The 23,897-nt window shown below is 38.5% G+C and overlaps 1 protein-coding gene across 4 annotated transcripts in view; it reads right to left on the bottom strand.

Annotated features, from left to right (window-relative positions):
* GRM3 (glutamate metabotropic receptor 3) overlaps nt 1-23,897 on the bottom strand; it is a 223,224-nt gene that overhangs the window by 63,163 nt on the left and 136,164 nt on the right. For 3 of the 4 annotated variants that reach the window (XM_010370628.1, XM_010370629.1, XM_030933193.1), the window contains one exon: nt 14,717-15,572. The exons of the other annotated variant lie outside the window; for it this stretch is intronic. In XM_010370628.1, coding sequence (XP_010368930.1) covers nt 14,717-15,572 — 856 coding nt within the window. The remainder of the gene's footprint in view (nt 1-14,716; nt 15,573-23,897) is intronic. 4 annotated transcript variants of the gene reach the window in all.

Raw genomic sequence — 23,897 nt, 5'->3', positions numbered from 1 at the left:
TAGAATTCAGCTGTAAATATATCTAGTCCTGGTCTTTCTTTAGTGGGTAGGCTGTTTATCACTTCCTCAATTTCAGAACATGTTATTGGTCTATTCAGCAATTCAACTTCCTCCTTGTTCAGCCTTGGGAAAATGTATGTGTCCAGGAATTTATCCATTTCTTTTGTATTTTCTAGTTTAGCTGCATAGAGATGTTTATAGTATTCTCTGATGGTTGTTTGTATTTCTGTGGGGTCAGTGGCGATATCCCCTTTATCATTTTTTTATTGTGTCTATTTGATTCTTCTCTCTTTTCTTTACTAGTCTAGCTAGCAGTCTATCTATTTAATTATTTTTTCCTGAAAACCAACTCATGGATTCATTGATATTTTGACTGGTATTTTTTGTCTTTATCTCCTTCAGTTCCTCTCTGATCTCCGTTATTTCTTGTCTTCTGATAGCTTTTGGGGTTTGGTTGCTCTCGGTTCTTTAGTTTTTAGTTGCAATATTAGGGTGTTGATTTGAGATCTTTATAGCTTTTTGATGTGGGAATTTAGTGCTATAAATTTCCCTCTTAAAACTGCTTTATCTACATCACAGAGATTCTGGCAGATTGTCTCTTTGTTCTCATTGGTTTCAAAGAACTTTTTGATTTCTGCCTTAATTTCATTATTTACCCAGGAGTCAGTCGGGAGCAGGTCGTTCAATTTCTATGTAGTTGTGTGGTTTTGAGTGAGTTTCTTAATCTCCTGGGATGCGAGCCTGGTTCAGCATATACAAATCAATAAGCATAATTCATCACATAAACAGAACTAAAGACAAAAAACACATGATTATCTCAACAGACATAGAAAAGGCCTTCAATATAATTCAAAATCCCTTCAGGTTAAAAACTCTCAATAAACTAGGTATTGATGGAACATACCTCAAAATAAGATCCACTTATTATAGACCCACAGGCAATATCCTACTGAATGGGCAAAAGCTGGAAGCATTCCCTTTGAAAACCGGTGCAAGACAAGGATGCTCTCTCTGTCTACTCCTATCCAACATATTATTGGAAGTTCTGGCCAGGGCAATCATTCAAGAGAGAGGAATAAAGGGTATTCAAATAGGAAGAGAGGAAGTCAAACTTTCTCTGTTTGCAGATGCCATGATCTTTAAAAAACCTCATCATCTCAGCCCAAAAGCTTTTTAAGCTGATAAGCAACTTTGGCAAAGTATCAGAATACAAAATCAGTGTGTAAAAATCACAGGCATTCCTATACACCAACAATAGATGAGCAGAGAGCCAAATCATGAATGAATTTCCGTTCACAATTGCTAGGAAGAGAATAAAATACCTAGGAATACAGCTAACAAAGGAAATGAAGGACCTCTTCAAGGAGAATGTATTGTCTGCTCTCACTCTGCTAATAAAGACATACCCAAGACTAGGTAATTTATAAAGGAAAGAGGTTTACAGACTCAGAGTTCCACATGGCTGGGAGGCCTCAATCATGGCAGGAGGTGAATGAGGACCAAAGTCACACAAACACGGTGACAGGCAAGAAGAGGGGAATTCTCCTTTATAAAACCATCAGATCTTGTGAGACTTACTCATTATTAGGCGAACAGCATGGGAAGGATCTGCCCCCATGATTCAATTATCTCCCACTGGGTCCCACCCATGACATGTGGGAATTATAGGAGCTACAATTCAAGATAAGATTTGGGTGGAGACACAACCAAACCATATCAATCCACCCCTGGCCCCTCCCAAATCTCATGGCCTAACATTTCAAAACCAATCATGCCTTTCCAAGAGTCCCCCAAAGTCTTAACTCATTTCAGCATTAACTGAAAAGTTCACAGTCTAAAGTCTCATCTGAGACAAGGCAAGTCCCTTTGCCTATGAGCCTGTAAAATCAAAAGTACATTAGTTACTTCCTATATACAGTGGGGGTACAGGCATTGGGTATACACACCTATTTCAAATGGGAAAAATAGGCCAAAATGAAGGGGCTATAGGACCCATGCAAGTCCAAAATCCAGCAGGGCAGTCAAATCTTAAAGTTCCAAAATGATCTCCTTTGTCTCCATGTCTCACATCCAGGTCAAGCTCATATAAGAGGTGGGTTCCCATGGTCTTGGGCAGCTCCACCCCTCTGGCTTTGTAGGGTATAACTCCCCTCCTGGCTGCTTTCATGGGCTGTGTTTTCTGTGGCTTTTTCAGGTACACAGTGCAAGCTGTAGGTGGATCTACCATCCTCAGTTCTGGAGGATGGTGGCCCTCTTATCACAGCTCCACCAGGCAGTCCTCAGATCTGAAGGTTTTATAAAAGAGCCAGTCCCCTGTGAATGTTCTCTTGCCTGCTGCCATGTAAGATATGCCTTTGCTCCTCTTTTGCCTTCTGTGTTGATTGTGAGATTTCCTTAGCCATGTGGAATTGTGAGTCCATTTTTCTTTATAATTATCCGGTCTCAGGTGTGTCATTATTAGCAGAGTGAAAATGAACTAATACAATAAATTGGTACCAGTAGAGAGGGGTGTTGCTCTAAAGATACTTGAAAATGTGGCAGCGACTTTGGAACTGGGTAACAGGCAGAGGTTGGAACAGTTTGGAGGGCTCAGAAGAAGACAGGAAAATGTGGGAAAGTTTGGAACTTCCTAGAAACTTGTTGAACAGTTTGACCAAAATGCTGATAATGATATGGACAATGAAGTCCAAGCTGAATTGGTCTCAGGTGGAGATGAGGAACTTGTTGGGAACTGTAGCAAAGGCAACTCTTGTTATGTTTTAGCAAAGAGACTGGTAGCATTTTGTCCCTGCCCTAGAGATTTGTGGAGCTTTGAACTTGAGAGAGATGATTTAGGGTATCTGGCAGAAGAAATTTCTAAGCAGCAAAACATTCAGAATGTGACTTGGGTGCTGTTAAAGGCATTCAGTTTTATGTACTCACAAAGGTATGTATTGGAATTGAAACTTACGTTTAAAAGAGGAGAGTATAAAATTTGGAAAATTTGCAGCCTGACAATGCGATAAAAAAGAAAAACCCATTTTCTAAATAGAAGTCCAAGCCGGCTGCATACATCTGCGTAAGTAGTGAGCAGCCAAATGTTAATTGCTAAGACAATCGGGAAAATGTCTCCAGGACATGTCAGAGACCTTCACAGAATCCCCTCCCATCACAACATCCCCTCCCATCACAACCCAGAAGGCCTAGGAGGAAAAAATCGGTTTTCTGGGCTAGGCCTAGGGCCTCAGTGCTTTGTGCAGTCTCAGCACTTCATGCCCTGCATCCCAACTGTGGCTAAAAGGGGCCAAAATAGAGCTCAGGCTTTTGCTTCAGAGGGTGCAAGCCCCAAGACTTGGTGAATCTGTGTGGGGGCTCACACTCCACTTTTTCCTTCTCCACTGCCCTAGAGGAGGTTCTCCATGAGGGCTCCACCCCGTAACATACCTCTCCCTGGATACCCAGGTGTTTCCATACATCCTCTGAAATCCAGGCTGAGGTTCCCAAACCTCAATTATTGTCTTCTGTGCACATGCAGGCCCAACATCATGTGTAAGTCACCAAGTCTTGGGGCTTGCACCCTCTGAAGCAAAAGCCTGAGCTCTATTTTGGCCCCTTTTAGCCACAGTTGGGATGCAGGGCATGAAGTGCCGAGACTGCACAAAGCACTGAGGCCCTAGGCCTAGCCCAGAAAACCGATTTTTTCCTCCTAGGCCTTCTGGGTTGTGATGGGAGGGGATGTTGTGATGGGAGGGGATTCTGTGAAGGTCTCTGACATGTCCTGGAGACATTTTCCCGATTGTCTTAGCAATTAACATTTGGCTGCTCACTACTTACGCAGATGTATGCAGCTGGCTTGAACTTCTATTTAGAAAATGGGTTTTTTTTTTTTTTTTTTTTTTTTTGAGGCGGAGTCTCACTCTGTCGCCCGGACTGGAGTGCAGTGGCCAGATCTCAGCTCACTGCAAGCTCCGCCTCCCGGGTTTACGCCATTCTCCTGCCTCAGCCTCCCGAGTAGCTGGGACTACAGGCGCCTGCCACCTCGCCCGGCTAGTTTTTGTATTTTTAGTAGAGACGGGGTTTCACCGTGTTAGCCAGGATGGTCTCGATCTCCTGACCTCGTGATCCGCCCGTCTCGGCCTCCCAAAGTGCTGGGATTACAAGCTTGAGCCACCGTGCCCGGCCGGGTTTTTCTTTTTTATCGCATTGTCAGGCTGCAAATTTTCCAAATTTTATACTCTCCTCTTTTAAACGTAAGTTTCAATTCCAATACATACCTTTGTGAGTACATAAAACTGAATGCCTTTAACAGCACCCAAGTCACATTCTGAATGTTTTGCTGCTTAGAAATTTCTTCTGCCAGATACCCTAAATCATCTCTCTCAAGTTCAAAGCTCCACAAATCTCTAGGGCAGGGACAAAATGCTACCAGTCTCTTTGCTAAAACATAACAAGAGTTGCCTTTGCTACAGTTCCCAACAAGTTCCTCATCTCCACCTGAGACCAATTCAGCTTGGACTTCATTGTCCATATCATTATCAGCATTTTGGTCAAACTGTTCAACAAGTTTCTAGGAAGTTCCAAACTTTCCCACATTTTCCTGTCTTCTTCTGAGCCCTCCAAACTGTTCCAACCTCTGCCTGTTACCCAGTTCCAAAGTCGCTGCCACATTTTCAAGTATCTTTAGAGCAACACCCCTCTCTACTGGTACCAATTTATTGTATTAGTTCATTTTCACTCTGCTAATAATGACACACCTGAGACCGGATAATTATAAAGAAAAATGGACTCACAATTCCACATGGCTAAGGAAATCTCACAATCAACACAGAAGGCAAAGGAGGAGCAAAGGCATATCTTACATGGCAGCAGGCAAGAGAACATTCACAGGGGACTGGCTCTTTTATAAAACCTTCAGATCTCGTGAGACTTATTCACTATCATGACAACAGCATGGAAAAGACCTGCCCCCATGATTCAATTGCTTCCCATTGAGTCCCTCTCATGACACATGAAAATTATAGAGCTATAATTTAAGATGAGATTTGGTGAGGACACAGCCAAACCATATCAGAGAACTACAAACTACTACTCAAGGAAATAAAAGAGAGCACAAACAAATGAAAAAACATTCCATGCTTATGGATAGGAAGAATCAGTATCATGAAAATGACCCCACTGCCCAAAGTAATTTATAGATTCAGTGCTTTTCCCATTAAATTACCATTGACATTCTTCACAGAATTAGAAAAAACTACTTTAAAATTCATATGGAACCAAAAAAGAGCCCATATAGCCAAGACAGTCCTAAGCAAAAAAAAAAAAAAAAAAAAAAAACAAAGATGGCAGCATCATGTTATCTGACTTCAAACTATACTACAAGGCTACAGTAACCCAAACAGCATAGTACTAGTACAAAAACAGACACATAGACCAATGGAACAGGATAGAGATCTCAGAAATAAGACCATACATCAACAATCATCTGATCTTTAATGAACCTGACAACATGCAATGGGGAAAGGAGTCCCTATTTAATAAATGGTGCTGGGAAAACTGGCTAGTCATATGCATAAAATTAAAATAGGATCCCTTCCTTGTACCTTATACAAAAATTAACTCAAGATGGATTAAATACTTTGATGTAAACCCCAAAACTATAAGAACCCTATAAGGAAAACTAGGCAATGCAATTCAGGACATAGGCATGAGCAAAGATTTCATGATTAAAGCATCAAAAGCAATTGCCACAAAAGCAAAAATTGACAAATGAGATCTAATTAAACTAAAGAGATTCTGCACAGCAAAAGAGACTATTCTCAAAGTGAACAACCAAACGAAATGGGAGAAAAATTTTGCAGTCTATTCATCTGACAAAGCCAGAATCTACAAGGAACTTAAACTTATTAATAAGCATTATTTAAAAGTCAAGAAACAACAGATGGTGGCAAGGCTTTGGAGAAATAGGAATGCTTTTACACTGTTGGTGGGAATGTAAATTGGATCAACCATTGTGGAAGACAGTGTGGCAATTCCTCAAAGACCTTGAACCAGAAATACCATTTGACCCAGCAATCTCATTACTGGGTATATATCCAAAGGAATGTAAATCATTCTGTCCATTGCAGCACTATTCACTATAGCAAAGACATGGAACCAATCCAAATGCCCATCAATGATAGACTGGATAAAGGAAATGTGGTACATATACACCATGGAATACTATGCAGCCAAAAAATGGAATGAGATCATGTCCTTTGCAGGGATATGGTTGGAGCTGGAAGCCATCATCCTCAGCAGACAAACACAGGAAGAGGAAACCAAACACCACATGTTCTCAGTTATAAGTGGCAGCTGAACAATGAGAACACATGGACACAGGGAGAAGAATAACACACACTGGGGCCTGTCAGGGATGTGGGGGGAGGGAGAACAGCAGGATCAATAGCTAATGCATGCGGGGCTTAATACCTAGGTGATGCATTGATAGGTGGGGCAACCCACCATGACACACATTTACCTATGCAAGAAACCTGTACGTTCTGCACATGTATCCTGGAACATAAAATAATAAATAACCTAGTCCAATGGCTCTTAAACTATCCTCCTATACTTCAGTTCTGTGTGTGTCAACCCCACTCTAAAACTAAAAGAGAAACAATCATCTTTTCCAAAGTGGCTGATTAAAGTAATACATTAAACTGCCTTAATTTAAAAAAAAAAGATACATTTGAGAAACTTCTGTTACTTTACTTCTTGTGTGCTAGGAAGAATGAATTGGACAAGTAGTAGGTTAATATTAGTGGAAGTCTTAGAATATCTAATCATACTTGGTCCAGCAGCTTTGTGTGTATGAATATGATTTTGTAGTTGGTAGTTGAGATGTTAATTTGTAAATTGAAGTTATGGTCAACTCTGTGCTGGTAAAATTGTTTATTTTTTTAAAAAGAAAAAAGAGAATGGAATCTTTGAATATTCTGGAATGTTATTACTATAACTTTGGAGGAGTTTGCCACGTTAACAAATTCTAAAATACTTTAGACAGTAGAAGCAATCCTTTGATTATCATAGTTTGGAGTGTAGGTACAGTAGCCCCAGGAACAGTGCTAGGGGTTCAGGGAAGAAACATAAAGACTGACTAGCTAACCTTGCTTGCTGATGTCACATGAAGTGATAAGGAGCATTGTGGACCCCTGCTAAGTGTTTATGGTAAGAGGCAGGTGAAAATGGTGACTAGTTTTCAAATTCTTTCGCCATCCTTCTCAATGCCTGTTCCTCAGAGTATAACATCAGCATCCTTAATCTTTAGGATGTATGCTCATTGTTCAGGCATTATGAAAATTTTACTAAGTTTCTGTGAAGGCTTACTAAACTCAACTTTAGGATAGACTTCCCATACTCTCATGTTCCATTAGATAATTGTATAATCTTTTAAATTTCTTTAGAGAACATTCCTCTATTTCAGTATGTGATTGCTATCCTGGTGAGTACAGCAATCTGATAGCTTTTCTGACACACTGAAAATACTTCCTTTCTGTATGTTGGCTTCTCAGTGTCCTGCTCAGGATGAGTAATAACCATAAAGGTATACAGAAGTGGAAAAAACATATGTTTTCAACTCTACTATGATGAAGTTTCCAGAGTTTAGAAACCTTTAGAAGATTATGTTGTTGGGATAATACAAGCTATCTTGAGAGGAACATAGATAAGGTAAACTGATTTCTAAACAGGATTTTAGTTACATTAAAAAAATACTTAGAATATTTTTTTTCCAATCTCCAGATACCTTTGCAAGTGATATTCCTGTAAATATACCACAGTGTGCAAAAAAGTCTGGAAACAACAAGGAAATAGTATATTATACTTTTTTCTGACTAGCCGGTTGGTATGATCCATTTCTTTCATACTTCATTGGGGATGATTACTTTTTTCTGCCTCACACACAGGATGTTTAAATGATTCATAGTAAATTAAGGATTATTAAATAATAAAGACAATAATAATAGCAACTATAATGATAATAGTAAAAATAACAAGCAGCAGCAGCAGCAGCAGCAGCAGCAGCAGCAGCAGCAGAAAGCACAGGCCTAAGTGGAAAATTAGGTTTCCTAGAGGCTCCTGTTCTCCACTGCATGACCTTAAAATGGGAATCATTTCTCAAGCCTCTAAGACACCAAAGCACAGATGCACGGTGCATAAACAAATAAGTGACCACATTAGTGGTGCCCTTTGGGGGTTTAAATCTTATTCTTGTGACCCCAGGAAGCTGACCAGAGAGAAAGGGGAAGAAAGAAGTACAGGATATTTATCTTTACATTTGGGAAATGTTTTTGATCAGTAGAGCTGGAACAAGTTTCTGTGCTTTTGTGGGAACTACAAATGTTCCAGGGGAGGAAGCAAGATCAAGAGCAGTTTGCTCTTTCAGGGACTTCAAAGCCCATTCATCTAAAGATGTGGCCATTACCATTTTGGCTTCCTCACTGTGCCTTGGATGGCCCTGTACTTTTCAAGAGGAGAGACTTGCTGGGTTGGGGCCAGCTAAAACGTTATTCCTTGGAGTGCAGTGTCCCAGAAAATCTGCCCTTCCTGGCCTGTGCTCTGTGATTATAGTCCCAACCAGGAGTGATCCTTGTTCCTATTGGATGAATCAGACACAGAGGTGAGTAGGGTGGCAAGGCTGGACTACCCATTTTCTGCCTCTTCTCCTCTTCCAGGTGTAGAGAATTGTAAAAATAAGAAGGTGGCTGGACTGTCTCCACCAGGCTCTAGGTCTCTGATCTCAGTAGTCTGTCTCTTCACTGGTACCAAAAAAAAAAAAAAAAAAAAAAAAAAAAAAGGCAACCAACCAACTAACTAAGCCAACCAAGCAAACAAATATAAAAGAAAACCGTCTTAGCTTAGCTGTGCATACTATTCAGTCCTGTTATGGTCACCAGTCCATCAGTAACACGGAATTGTCCTCTTCACATATAAGTGAAGTCCTGGGAGTCAGATTTCTTCAGGGATCCTAGATCTTTTCTGGGCATAAGATACATTATAATTTCCCAATCCAAACCAAAGCAGAATAAAAATCCTAGGGCAACAACCTAACGTTGTAGGCCATAATAATCATGCTTTTATACCTTAGAATTGTTTTTGGTAGTTAAATGCTGGTGTAAGCTCTATGAAGCAGGAAATGCATCTGTCTTATTTACTGTTGGGTCCTCAGGTCCTAGCATGACATCTAAACGTATCCTTGAAATTAATGACTAAATCAGGACCTTGGCAGTTTACTCTGAAACCTATTCATTATGTGAACTTGGATGAATTTTCTTTTGTGTTAAGTTCTAAGTATCTCCATTCTCACACAGTTTAGCCTAACCCTGAGAACTGCAGAGAGGAATGGCATGAATGTTATTCCTGAGATAATGCCTACGTGACATTAGATGTGTCTTGGGGCACTTCTGGCAGTTATGTTTAGCAAATGGAAGCTCTTTTTTTTTTTCCTTCACACTGAGTGTACTTCAGTTACCACATCACCTTGACAGTTGAGTTCACTTTTGTGTGCTTCAGTAAGTGAAGATAATAATGCTGACATCCTGAATTTTCACCTCTGTCAAGTGAGAAGTAGGGGCAAGCTCATCTTTGAGGAAGGCCTTTTGTAACTCTATGATTTGATTCTATTCGACTTTCTGGAACTGGTTTCAGAATAAAAAGTGAGAGAGAATGTACTGTACTGTGAACACAATCAAGTGGTATCCCATTTCTTTAGATGTTTCACAGACCTCTCCACTTCCTTTTCCTTAACTGTATTGCATAGTTTAAGCTTTCTTTTACATCATAAACTCATGAAATTTTACTCAAAGTAAGTTTGAAAATTCACATGACACCAAACATAATTCTCATTTAAATATTTACTTAAGGATTCTGGATGACATCACTCTTACACATGGAAATATTTTTACTGAACAATTAAACATGATTTGAAGCTTTATTTATTTTTAAATATAGTAAGGTTTGGAATCCAAGGCTTAGCGTTCAAAGTTTGGCTGTTTGATGAACCACCTTTGCGTCAACTGAAAAAGTGGACCAGGAGCATTAAACATATCTTAAAAAGAAATAAGAAAAGGAAACATATTATAAACCTATTGGTTATCTTTCATTCTGTCAATAGCATTTCATTAATATTTAGAATGGATCAGAAACTGTGGTAGATGTTTGGGATCAAATACATCAATTTCCCACAGTCCTTGTGCACATACAAAAACAGCACTGGGTCAGGTGACATGAATTTCACCTGGACCCTGTTACTAACCAGCTAACAGTCCTGGCCCCTGTTGCTAACCAGCTGACTGACCTTGGGCAAATCACTTTCAATTCTTGGGATTCATCTGTAAAACAGTTATGGGTCTCTTCCAGCTTTAATGATATTTGGTCACATTTATCTCAAATGAAATGATAGAATATAACTAAAAGAGAGTACTTAGGTAAAAGCAAGTCACTCTAGAAGTCATAGCACTTTTCTTTCTTGACATTCATTTGTTAATAAAATTTATATGTTAAAATGTTTCCAAAGCAATCATATTATAAATCAATTGATTGATTGCTTTTTATAATTTCTCACTCCTTTAGTAAACATTTATACAGTGTCTGCTCTATGCCAGAAACCATGCTGAGTATTTGAGATCAGAGATGAAATATATGTACTATGCCTTGAAAGAGCCCACAATCTAGTAATAAAGATAGAGAAGAAAACATAAGTTTGGGTGTTAAGTGCTATTCAAAATCAACAAATATTTACTGAATGCCTATTATGCTTGGGATGCATTTGTGAACAAAATTGATAATGATTTCTGTTTTTGTGGAGCTTATATTCTAGTGTGAGGATCAAACAATAAAGAATAAATACGAAAGTAATAGATGATGTAGTATGATGGAAGGGGAAAACGTCATGGGGTAAAAAACCAAAAAGTAGAGCAGGTTACAAGGGAAATAGGGGCATCTGTAGTGGGCGTTGAGGGTAATGCATTGCGCTGTTAAAAATGGCCAGAGTAGGTCCCACTGAGAAGATAACATTTAAATGAAGACTTGAAAGAAGTAGGGAATGGATTAACCACAGAAATATCTGGGGTAGGGGCAATATAGGCAGAACTGGCAATGGAAAAGCCCTAATGTTGGAAACAAGGGTGGCTGGAGTGACGTGAGAAAGAAGGAGAGTAAAAGGTTAGGAAAGGAGAGCAGTCAGGATAGGTAGGGGCAGAGCAGGGGGGGCCTGCAGGACATTGTAAGGATGTTGACTTTCATTATGAGTGAAACAAGAGAACTCAAGTGTTTTTGGGTAGAGGAAGGACTTTGACTTAGATTTTAATAGGGCATCCTGGCTATCATGCAGATAATAGATTGTGGAGGCTAGGTTGGAGGTAGGCAAGAATAAATCAATTAGGAGGCTATCACAGAAATATAGGCTGGAGATGGTGGTGTGGACCAGGGTGGTAGCAGTTGAGATGATGATAAGTCATCAGATTCTGGATCTATTTTGAAGGTAGAGCCAACAAGAGATTTTGGTGGATTCGATATAAAGTATGAAGGAAGACAAAATCCCAGATGGATATGGGAATAAGAAGGGGCATTTATCTCAGTTTGGGAAGTATAGGAATGATTCCTAAAGGAACTGTCAATTAAATTGAATCTCGAAGAGACACAGGAATAACTGAAGATGCCAGATAAGGCAGGTGGGGTTGGAGAGAGAGTCTTCTAGATAAAGAAATAGCATTAAACAGGAAGTATGCAGGCAAAAATAGAGGCATGGCATGTTTGGGTCACTGCAAGCAGTGTTAATGGAAGGAAGAGTGAATGTGGAGCATACAGCAGGAAATGAGCCTAGAGACCTGGGCAGTGGTTAGCTCCTATGCCAGGAGAGATTACTATTTAGAAGAATTTTTAGCAAGGCATAGCTCTAAAAATCTGTTTTTCGAAAGGAATATTTAAATTGGGTTAGCTTCAAATAAGATCCATGTTGACCAATGCTGGAACTAGCTAGTGGGAACACATTTGAGTACCAGAGAGTATTTTAATCTATTTTAAAATTCTCAGGAGGCCTAGTTTTTTAATGCTATAATGATGAGAGCTATTGGGGAATTGGCTAAAAGTGTCCCTTGTCAGAAGAATCTTGGAGTAAATATATTGAGTACATGCAAATGGCCAGAAGAAGACTTTTTCAGCCTAAATGAACAGATTAACAGATTTAGTGTCTGCTAAGTGTGTAGTATTGTGCCTAGTTTATTGCCACAATATTCGAGTTAGAAAAACAATGATACTGTTTCAGAAAAAAAGTAAAACAAATCTGCTTTTCAATAGCTAGGAAAAAATATTCCATAGTGCATCTCAAGCTTAAAGCAGTAATAATGCATACATACTTATAATCTTTTACCTAGTTCTAAGTTAAAAATATACATATATTTAGTAATATACAGGTTACTGTAAACTGAAATCTGCATTCTATTATTATAGTCAGTTCTTTGACTTATTTTTTAAATGTACCAGTTAGCTAACTTAGCATTGTGGTATCCTCCCTTAGTAATGTATTTTCTTGCCCAATTCTCACTGCTAAGAATACTTACCTTGTGGCTGGTCTAAATTCCCTCTCTTTTATGTAGTTTAAATCTGTTTTTCACCCTCCTACTCTCTTCAGAGATGGAGAATGACTGGTAATGTCTGACAAATTGAGAAGGCTAAAATAGCACTTTGTGGTCAGGTTTGCACAGCCAAACTGAATGGTAGACTTGAAACGAGTAATTGAACAAGATAGACAAAAAGAAGATACTTTTGTTTTGTTTATCCAAATAATGCCCTTATTTCTTTACTTTTCTTTGCCTTTTAAGACCCAAGAAGTCACTGGAATGAAGGAACATGTTTTGGTTACATAAAACACCTTGCAAAGGCTCTCTGAATTCTAAGAGTTCCTTTTATTTTAGCTGCTGATGAGTGAATATATTTGTATATTTGCATACTAAAAAGTAAGAAATGAACTAGAATAACAAAGTTAATTAATATATGTGGTGAGTAAAGATAAATAATACCCTGAAGGGTAGTCTGATGGGGAGTATGTGCTGAATTCTTATTCATCTTTAAGTATTAAGTGCATTGCAGATGGCTTTTATGAATACCTGAGAGTTCATTTATTTTTAGAGTAAAGATATTCTTTTTTTACTGACTCCAAGGTCCATTCTCACTTTTTAGAGATGTCAATAGGAACTGACCTGGGATTTGAAGATGAATGCTGATTTATTACTCTATTTATTTATTTACTTATTTATTTGTTATTTCTATATGAAATACACTTATGGGAATACAGGGCACAGAAAAAGTTTAATCTTTACCACTTTTAGCAGTCATTCTAATGATAAGAAGTGGTATCCATCAGATGAATTGGAGGAATTACTGACATAATTGATTTTGACTACTTTTGGCCCTCTTTGGGGAAAGTAAAGAAGTTATGCAATATGCCGGCTGGTAATTATTTTGTGCTTATTTTCAAGGCTGCCTTGCAGGTAAGAATTATGGAATAGAAGCCAATGGTCATGAGGTCTTTTTTCATTACTACCTGTGATTTCATAGACCACTTGACTTCTGAGTGACCACTTATAAGGGAGATGTGAGAACTGCCATTTGTGCCAATGGTAGTATGATTTGAGCCTACAAACTTTCACATCTTGGATGATAATTCCATGGAAGCAGACTAGACATTGTGCAGACTGGAGCGATGCCTGAGTGGCATGAGAGGTATTAGTAATTTAGGCTGCTGAAAGCATTTTATCACTGTAATGTTTTTAGTATCGAAATCTTTGTGCCCCCAATTGTTACTTACTATTTTATGATTTGGGATTAAGCTATAGTTCCCAGAACAAGTGCTTTAATAAGCAGATATTCCATATACCCTAGTAGAGAATGTAGACCTAAAGATTTTGTGCTTTTTATGTAGTAATGCACTCAATGCAATACTAGAGTTAGAGAAATATTTAGACTGTATTTAGAAATAAATAAAGAGGCAGCAAAAGTCACTTTGAATACACCTTTGTATGCTGTTCACTATTGTATCAGAATGACTTCCATTAGTCTTCAACCTGCTTATACTCAAGCTTCCAGAAAAAGAGTTTCATTTCATATTTTGAGAAAATCCCTAACTACTAATAATATATAAATGTTTTGGTATAGCAGAAAAAGAAACTGAATGCCTAGAAATCACTGTGGTCTGGGTATCTTTTCTGTTTTGCCCCCAGTTAGGCTCTGGGAGAACAGTGACTATTTCTCTCTCTCTCTCTCTCACCCACTGTGAAAGTTATGAGATTCTTTTGCTCAAATCACTCACAAGGAAGGCTTGGAAGTTCATGTTCCCTAGAGAGTTGCCAATTCTGCTAAAGAAGATTAAATGCCCATATCACACATGCCATAATCCTGTAGCCAACAACAACAAAGAACTCAAATCTAGCCTGGTCCTAATCTAGGGAGCTACCACAGTGGGCTGTCAGACTCACCTGAGGCCCCTTTCATTGCCATGTCGTTTACCAGCCGAGACGTTCATTCAGAAATGAGTAAGAATATTAGAGAACCATCCTATCGCATCCTGGAATATTTGGTTAACAGTTTGAACCCTTTTATTGGCTCTGAAACAATTATTTCTGAGTTGGGCACAGAGGCATTTGGTTCCTATTTGATTTCACCTGTTTGCACCTGAGAAGATGTTTAAAGGCTGTTGGCTTACCCGTGAAGTTGATTTTCAGCAAGTAATCCTTGTACAACTTCTTCCCATCCAGGATCTTCATAGCATCACAAAGCTTGGTAGTGTTGGGACAGAGGGTGCGCTGCATTTTGTGCAAAGCGTGGGCCATGGCATACACCGCGTTCACCACAAACATGATCTTGGACTCTTGCTCGTAGTTGCTGCTGTCGATGGCCAGGTGCTTGTCGCAGACGCGCCTGTGGTTGCGCTTGTTCTGGAGGCTGCACTGGAACTTTTGCTCCCAGAAGTCCCGGAACCAGGGATTGCGGTGGTTGTTGTAGGGGTTGAGGCTCTGGAAGTAGCGGTCGAACTCGCGGACAGGCTGCGAGGCCAGCTCCAGGGTGATGGCGCCATAGGCCACATGCTCGCTGCCCTTGATGATGCTCTCCTGCGCGCCCCAGCCGTCGCTGGCCACCCAGGTGAAGGAGGCGTTGGCGCGGCTGGCGGCGGCAATGAGCTCCCGCGAGTCGTCGCTGCGCATGAAGAGGACTACCACGCGGGCGTTGGGCTTCTGCAGCAGTTCTCGGATCACGCTGTCGTAGGACTTGCGGATGTTGGAGCGGCCCACCTTCTCCGCTGTAGCGATGCAGATGTTGCGCAGGCGGGCTTCCTGCTCGAAGGCCTCGATCCCTGTCTCCCCGTAGTCACCCTCAGAGGCCACTGTGGAAACGTAGGTCCAGTTGAAGAAGCGAAGGATCTCGGCCATGGCTTTGGCCTGGTAGAAGTCGGGGGGCACGGTCCTGGCAAAATAATCATAGCGCGACTTGTCACTGAGTTTGGCGCTGGTGGATGCATAGCTGATCTGAGGGATCTGGAAGAGCCGCAGCAGGTTTGCCACCTGGGGGAGGGAGAAGAAGGACCTTTGTTAGAAACCCAGAGATAAGTGACTACATGAAAATGAATAATAGCATCCCCACCTTTTGCTGACTCCCTTTCCCCCTCTACTCTAGATGGCTACATTTTTCTGATAGTTCTCAAGATGAATACCAGATGCTTCCTTGGATTCTGTATTTCGGACACTGGGAAGCAGGTCTCACACGGGTAGTGTGTGCTTCAGGAAAGGACAGAGGAGAGAAATGAGAAGGGCACCACACTCTCTTCTATACTCTGTGTTAGACTCTAGACTAGGATAAACCTGTTCAGGGGCTCTCAGGTTGCTTTAAGTTTCTGGGGTCCTGCTATAGTTCAAGCAATGAACTACAGTGAATTGGCCAAACTCGGTTTTTGACTGCACTTGTATAGAAAGAGCAAGGGTGTTGTCTAATTCTCACTTCCCCCTCTTTTGCTAAAAACGGCAGTCACTGAAAGAGTTTAATTTGGAAACTGCATGCCACATGGGCAGTCCAGATTAGACATTTATCATCTAGGTTAAGCAAAAAAAAAAAAAAAAAAAAAAAAAATCAATTATATTTAGTCCACCACCCAACATTTTAGGCATACACTTTTCCAAACTCCTGAAAATCTTGACCAATATTTTCTTTACTTTCTTTTTCTTTTTAAAATATTTTTCTGCTTGGACTATGTGAAAAGAAATCATATAGAATTCTATTCTTATGTCATTTTTGAGTAAACAAATCAAATAAAAAGGTATTGAGGACCTTGTCAAGAACAGATCACCTACTTTCAAGTATTTAAACCTGAATCTGAATAAAATATTTAAATTTTTTATAATTGACCTATCAATATATTTATTGTTTTTATTTATTGTAGAATAAAAAGGAAAGTGACATTTGTTTATTGAGGAACATTTTATGCGTAGAGTATTTGCAGAGATATATATTTACAAATATCTAAACAGATTATATGCATACTGAATAATAAGGTTTTAAAAAGAATTTCTCCCGGCTACCTCATGTAGAAGAGTTCTTTCTCTATACTGACTTAAGTTAAATTATGTAACATACTAAGTAGATTTTAATCAGAAACGACATTGAATTTTACAGTATGCTTTATCTACATTGGCATGAATATTAGTACTTTGAAATTCTTCCTTTTGGAGATTGTGGTTTCACATTTATATTTGACATGTAGGAAGTACAGCTTGAAATAGGCAGCTGTTAGCAAAGAGCACAAGCAACATAAAACAACTGACATCTGAGCCCTGATTAATCATAATTTCATCTGGCAAGAGAAACCAACAGCCAAGTTCATACACAGCTACACAGCATGTTCTTGAATATCTGGCCTGCTATTAAAATCAATACTAGATATAGCCCAGAGCTATCAAAAATATTTCTGTATCTTTTCCAATCCTGCTACCTCTCAACCACAAATAAGACAGCTAGAAATCCAGGGCTTAACACATAATATAATGCAAAATTAAAACTCCAAATCTTGTTTGCATTTAGTATTCTTGAATCCGGGGGAATAGAGGTGAATGGGTGGATGAAGGGGTAAAGGCTAATATATTATTTATTTCTTCTCTTCTCAGGACTAGGAGACTCTGGACAAAATGGCCTATACTGACTTATTTAGGCATAGGGATATTGCTTCACTCAACCTGATTGAAGTGGCAGGTGTCACCAAACAGGTACTGTCATTACTTCTAGAATGAGTGCCTGGCTTCCACTGGATTTATGTACCACTATGGAAGGCTTGGTAATAGGAGCCCTGTCTGTGCATAGCTTGACTTTGTTAAGAGGTTTCTGGCTAGCACTGGAGACGCCATCTCTTCTTGATACAATAATTTTCTCATCTTCAAGTTATATTAATCAGGACCTGAACCCCTCAGGGAGACAGAATGAAAGGACCTAAAAAATATCTGGACATTATTTTCTGGCAGCGAAGAATCACAGTGAAACGATCCTAAACTGCTGAAATTTCCTCTCCCATAGGGGTAGGAGTAATGAGAAGCTGCTAAAAAATAAAAAAAAAAGTTCTTGTTTTTCAATGATAGGCTTCATGTCTAACTCTCCAGGATGTATGAGAATAATTTACAATCAAGGCAGGCTTTGCAAGAGAACGAACTAGCCATAGAATAACAGCAATGTGGAAAAGATTCTCTGCATTGGAAAGGGACACGATGAGCTGTAGCTTTGGGGAAGGCTGTGGGCTAGAATAAAACAACTATTGCCAGCATTTTAAGAATAATTTTATGATCCTCTGTGTGTATGTGTGTTTAATGAGGATACCACAACCGACTCTAGAAAAAGGAGGCACAGGCCGGGCGCGGTGGCTCAAGCCTGTAATCCCAGCACTTTCGGAGGCCAAGATGGGCGGATTACGAGGTCAGGAGATCGAGACCATCCTGGCTAACACGGTGAAACCCCGTCTCTACTAAAAAAAAAATACAAAAAACTAGCCGGGAGAGGTGGCGGGCACCTGTAGTCCCAGCTGCTGGGGCGGCTGAGGCAGGAGAATGGCGTAAACCCGGGAGGCGGAGCTTGCAGTCAGCTGAGATCCGGCCACTGCACTCCAGCCTGGGCGACAGAGTGAGACTCCGTCTCAAATTAAAAAAAAAAAAAAAAGAAAGAAAAAGGAGGCACATTTAGTGAGTTGAAACATGAGATTGGAACACAATAAGTATTATCTCAATTGTATCACCTATATTGAATAGCATGGGGTGATAATATAGTCAAGCTTCTGATATTCAGAGTTACATTAGAAACACATGTAATACAAATGAATGATGGAGTTAAGTGTTGAAGTAATTTTATCACAATGAGCTGCTCCTTTTAAAATTAGTTTATTTAGATTATAAGGGTTAAAAAGCTTAAAAGTAAATACCATGAGAGGCAGTAGGTAATAAGTCTCTCTCCTTTCTCTTTCTCATCCACCCCAGCCTTATCTGTACCGAAGAATGTTACTTTGGTTTATTCATTTAAAAAAAATGTGTTTATTCTGTTGTAAAGCCAGGTACCAATGTACTGGGTATGTACACACACACACACACACACACACACACACATATTTTGTTCTTTTGATAGTCACAATAACTTTTTATGGTGGATATTATCTCTAATTTAGATATGCAAAAACAGTTCTGCTAGGTGAAGAAACTTGTTCATAGTCATATGGTTAGAATGTGTGGGTGAAATCAAGGTGTAAAACCAGGTGTTTTGACTTCAAGTACTATGGCTATTCCCTGACAGCTTCCTCTCTAACTTCTACTGTGTGACTATAAACCTGAACCTTCAAACTCAGAAAGGCATCCAGGTAGAAAGAATAAGAGGAACAGAAGCAATATTATGGTATACACCATAGACTACCTAGTTGCTGTTAGCAGGAACTTTCTTTTTAACACAAATTTAAAACTAGGGTTGGGGAATATCCAGGTAGTTGTTAACTGGGTTCCTGTCTCATTTGTCTAAAGCTTGGTTCTGGTATATTCTTGACTCACTTTACTGGCCATATGGTTTCTCTGAGAAAGCATAAAGAAATAAAGGAACTCCTACATTGGACATCATTTTGAATGATAAAAGAAAAAATGTTTTAGAATGGAGAAGTAATGTAAAATTTTGGAAGAAAGTTACCCAATTATGTTATTATTAGATAGAGTGGAGGAAGGAAAAACAGGATGTAGTTATATATGCTTTGGAAAAAAATACTTTAAAAGAGATATGCTTCATATAAATTAAGACTCTAAAATGGAATACAGGAGGACTTAAAAAATAATTCATACAATACAGAATAGTCTCAATAAGAAAGAGAAGATGAAAACTCTAAAGAATCCCCTGGGTACTAGGCTACATTTTTGGGGATTTTGGTGTTAGAACTAGCAACACAGAAAGGGTGCTGTCTGTATGTAGGTTGGGGGTGTCCCCATATACAACATAAAAGATTGACATCAGCCTGTAAAAATAAGGGACACTAAAGCACAGAATGTGAAAATGCATCAACGTGATTTTTGTCATTGCTATTGCTTTGATTTGAAATTATGTTTCAGGAGAAGATGTGGCAGGAAGATATAGAATCATCAGATGGGAAAGTTGGTTCTATATGAGTAAAAGAAAGATGCTGCTCTATCCCTCTTGCTTTCTCATTCTCTCCATTGGGAATGATTTCTAACATGGAAATGGTAGCACAGATAATATGAAAAGGTTACCACACTCAAAAGTAGGAGAGAATACAAAAAAAAAAAAAAAAAAAAAAAAAAAAAACCAAAAAACAAAAAACAAACCCATAATCAGATGGATGGAGTTTGTCCACAGTAATGAATTCTGGAAGAAATTGCAGATGACGTTTTGAAATCACTATCAATAATCCTTGAAAAACACATAATGGGAGGACTCCCAGAGGGTGAAAGGGGAGGAGGAAGGGCAAATTTGGGATATATAAATCATGAAGAAATATAAATAAATAAGCATGATGTGCTTTGGTAATCTTCTAGAACAAAGTTTGCTAACAGAGAGCATGGAAACACTTAGAACTGAATGAGGAAAGTACTAGGAATCAGCATGGGTTTAATAAGGGTGAATTTTACGAGGGGGCCATCTTTACAACATTATATAAGGAAGAGTTGCAGCCTGGAGGACCATGACTTCATTAAGTTATTGGTGACATTACTTGGACTCTTGTGGAAAAGAGAAAGTGATAGGAGTTGGATAATACAGTTAAACATACTCAAAGACAGCAGCTTGGAAGAAAGTCTTATATTTGTTCCAAGTCTTTATATAAGTCTTATATAAAGTCTTATATTTCTTATATTCATAGTGGCCAAATAAAATTAAATTTGTATGAATGCCATTGAAAAAAGTATAAATAAGCAATAAGATCATTACATTGTAGAGATGAAAGAAACCATGAAGATGATCTAAACCTTCTGTTTTATATGTGAGGAAACAGAAGCTCACAGGATGAAGTATGGATAAGGCTGAAACTCAGAAAGTTTACATAACTTATCAAGCGAACACAGTAAGTGATAAAGCCAGACTTCATGACATAATTCCTTTGCTCTAATTGTGATGTTTCTACATTCGTTTATTCGAGAAGTGTTTATTGTCTGATAGGCACTTTTGATGTATCACTGAAAGTTACATTTCAGTGGATAGTATTAATGGCTAACATTTAGTGCTTCCAGTGTGCCAAGAACTGTTCTAAGAGTTTCCATATATTTGCTCATTTAATCCTCCTAACCACCCACTGAGAACAGATGTTGTTATTATCATCACCATTTTTAGGGTAAGGAAGCAAAGAAGCTAAGTATTTTGGCCAAACCACAAAGCTAATAAATATTAGAGTTAGCTGTAGAGTACTCGGCTTGAATCCTTGGCCAGTGCTTTATGCATTCTTCTATAACACATGCTACTGTATTTAGCAACAGTGATGATAAATGGGCCAAAGACTGGGAATCCAGGCATGAAAATTATCCTTTGGGATTCTGCATAGATGCTACCTTATACCTACAGTATTCTGAACTGAACCTGCTGTTGCTTCCTGGGGTCTCAGAGCTGTCATACCTCTTTCATTTAATACACCATAGGAGCGCGAAGGACAGCAGACTTATATCACTGGTGCTTAAACTTGGATGCATGCTGAAATCACCAAAACAGCTTAAAAAATATTGATGCCAGGGCCCTATATCCAGAGATTTTGATTTCATTAGTTAAAGATGTGGCCTGAGCTTCAATATTTAAAACATCTTCTCAGGTGACTCTAATATGCAGCCAAGTTTGAGAACCAATGACTTAGATCAATAGTTCTCAAAGTGTGTTCTACAGACTTCAAGAAAGTCCTTTCAGGGAGTCCATAATTTATTTTCATAATAATATGAAAATAAAAATTTTCATAAAAACATGGAAGCACTAGATTTCTTTTTGACTATGTTGACATTTGTACCGATAGCACAAAATCAATGGTGGATAAAAGCCCTGGTGCCTTAGCATGAAGCAAGGCTGCAACACCAATTTTTACAGGAACATTGTATTTTTCACTGCCACACAGTAAAAAAATCAGTTTTGTTGAAAAATTCCCTCAGTGAAGCAGTAAGAGATATTAATTTTATTAAACTTTGAACCTTGAGTATGTATCATTTACATATTCTGGGTGATGACATAAGAAGTATGTGTAAAGTACTCTGCTGCACATTGAAGTACAATTCTTGTCTTGGGGAAAAGCAGTTATGCAATTGTTTGCGTTGTGAGCTAAACCAGCATAGACTTTCTCTCTCTCTCTCTCTCTTTTTTTTTTTTTGTGGAACAGTATTTTTTACTTGGAAGTGTGACGGCCAGAAAAATTATGGTTGTTTAAACTTGGGTATTTGGCAGATATTTCCTCAAAAATGAACAAAGTAAGACTCTCCCTTTAGGGAAAACAACTGACAATTTTCCTTTGTTTGTTGCCAATAACAAAATTTCATCTTATAAGTGAAAATTAAAACTTGCATCTGCCACTGTGAGCTTGGCTGCTTCCTTATACTTAAAAACATTTCTGAAAGGGTCAATGGAAATATTTAAAAAGTGTTTTTTTGATAGTAGATAATGATATGTTAATATTCAAAACAATGAATCAACATTTTCTAAATGATTGATACATGATAGAAGATCATGCATGGGTTAAAGTTTCATTCAATGTGCAAGATAAACCAATAGATTTTAATGTAACACAGTATGATAAGCACAATGATATGTTTCTAGATTCCACAGCAATTAACCTGTAAGGAACCAACACTTGTTGAAATTTGGTGTAGTATCAAAGAAGACTATTCACAGTTCTCTGAAAAGACTATTAAAATACTTCTCCATTTTCCAGTTACATATCTGTAAAAGTTTTTCTTCATGTCCTTCAAATAAAGCAAAATATCCAAAGAAATTGAATGTAGAAATCAATGTGAGAATCCAAATGTATTCTTTTAAGTCAGATGTCATACCTCTTTCATTTAATACACCATAGGAATGTGAAAGACAGCAGACTTATATCACTGGTGCTTAAACTTGGATGCATGCTGAAATCACCAAAACAGCTTAAAAAATACTGATGCCAGGGCATCAGTATTTACAGATTAGAGAGATTTGCAAAAATGTAAAACACATTACTTTTTTCAAGTTTTATGTTTAGGGTTGGGCAATGTAGCTATTTTTCATAAGGATAATATGGAATAGATTTCTTGATTATTAAGTGAATAAATAAATCTGTTTAAATTAAAAAAAAATTTAGACAACCAATAGGCAGAAAGGCTAAGATTAGAGCTTAGTCTCTTGATTTCTCAGAGGACTAGGCTCCCTCTCTGGAAACAAGGTGATATTATATAGGAAGAGATGTAAATTGCTGAGTTTAAGTTAAAATTACACAGGTGAAGAAAGAAGAAAAAACTAGAAAAAATGAAATTTTAAATGCAAAATTCAATATTGCAGTTCAGCAAGTGCCAGAAATCTAAGGGTGGCTAAAGTCAAAGAATTATTATTAAGTGGTTTATCCTGTTTAGATTCCAATTCAGAATTCCTCAAAAGTGAACAAAGAAGAGCTATTTCAGTTTTCCTATTCTCTAAGTTACTGTTTTCAGACTACCTTTCTTGGGCAAGGCTTTTTTGGGGAAGCCTTTTAAAGATCCCTAGCATTTTCAATAGTCGTAATATTTTTGTGCCAGCTACTGTTCTAATTGTTGCAGATGTGTTTTCTTATTTAATCCTCATGGCATTCTTACAATATAGATACTACCGTTATCCCATTTTATAGCTTGAGAAATGAAGGTAAAGCGTGCATAGAGATCTTACTAAGGAACCCGTGAGTGGTAGGTATTCTGGGACCACTCACTATACTCACTTTTGTCCTATTTCTTCAGTCCGTTCTGCAATACAAGCTCGTAATGGATTCCTCTCACTATAATGATGCAATGATATATTTCAGGTTATAACGTTTGTCTGTTTTTTGTTCTGAAGCCATAAACTCTTTTATTTGAGGACCATGACCAATCATCCCTTGCTATCAAAAGTATGCTTTTCATTTGTCAGTCTATGCTTTGTGGTGACTCCATAAACATTTGTTTTCTGACTGGCCATCAACAGAGATAACAACGATAGTCTAAGAATCTACTGGGAAATTTCCATGCGGGGAATGAAAGCTTCAAGCTATAAATATCAGTGTCAGATTTGGCTTTATGATTTATGTGAGAAACACAATGACCTTAGAGCAGAACCCATTGGGCCTGAGAGGCTGCATGCAAGTAAGTGATGTTTAGCAGAAGCTCTTTCCATGTGTAGCATGTACTGTCATTTGATTTTCAATG

Source organism: Rhinopithecus roxellana, chromosome 6, assembly GCF_007565055.1.
Source record: "Rhinopithecus roxellana isolate Shanxi Qingling chromosome 6, ASM756505v1, whole genome shotgun sequence".
NCBI lineage: Eukaryota > Metazoa > Chordata > Mammalia > Primates > Cercopithecidae > Rhinopithecus > Rhinopithecus roxellana.
The sequence above is the reverse complement of the archived record's forward strand: the minus strand, read 5'-3'. Positions and strand labels throughout refer to the sequence as shown.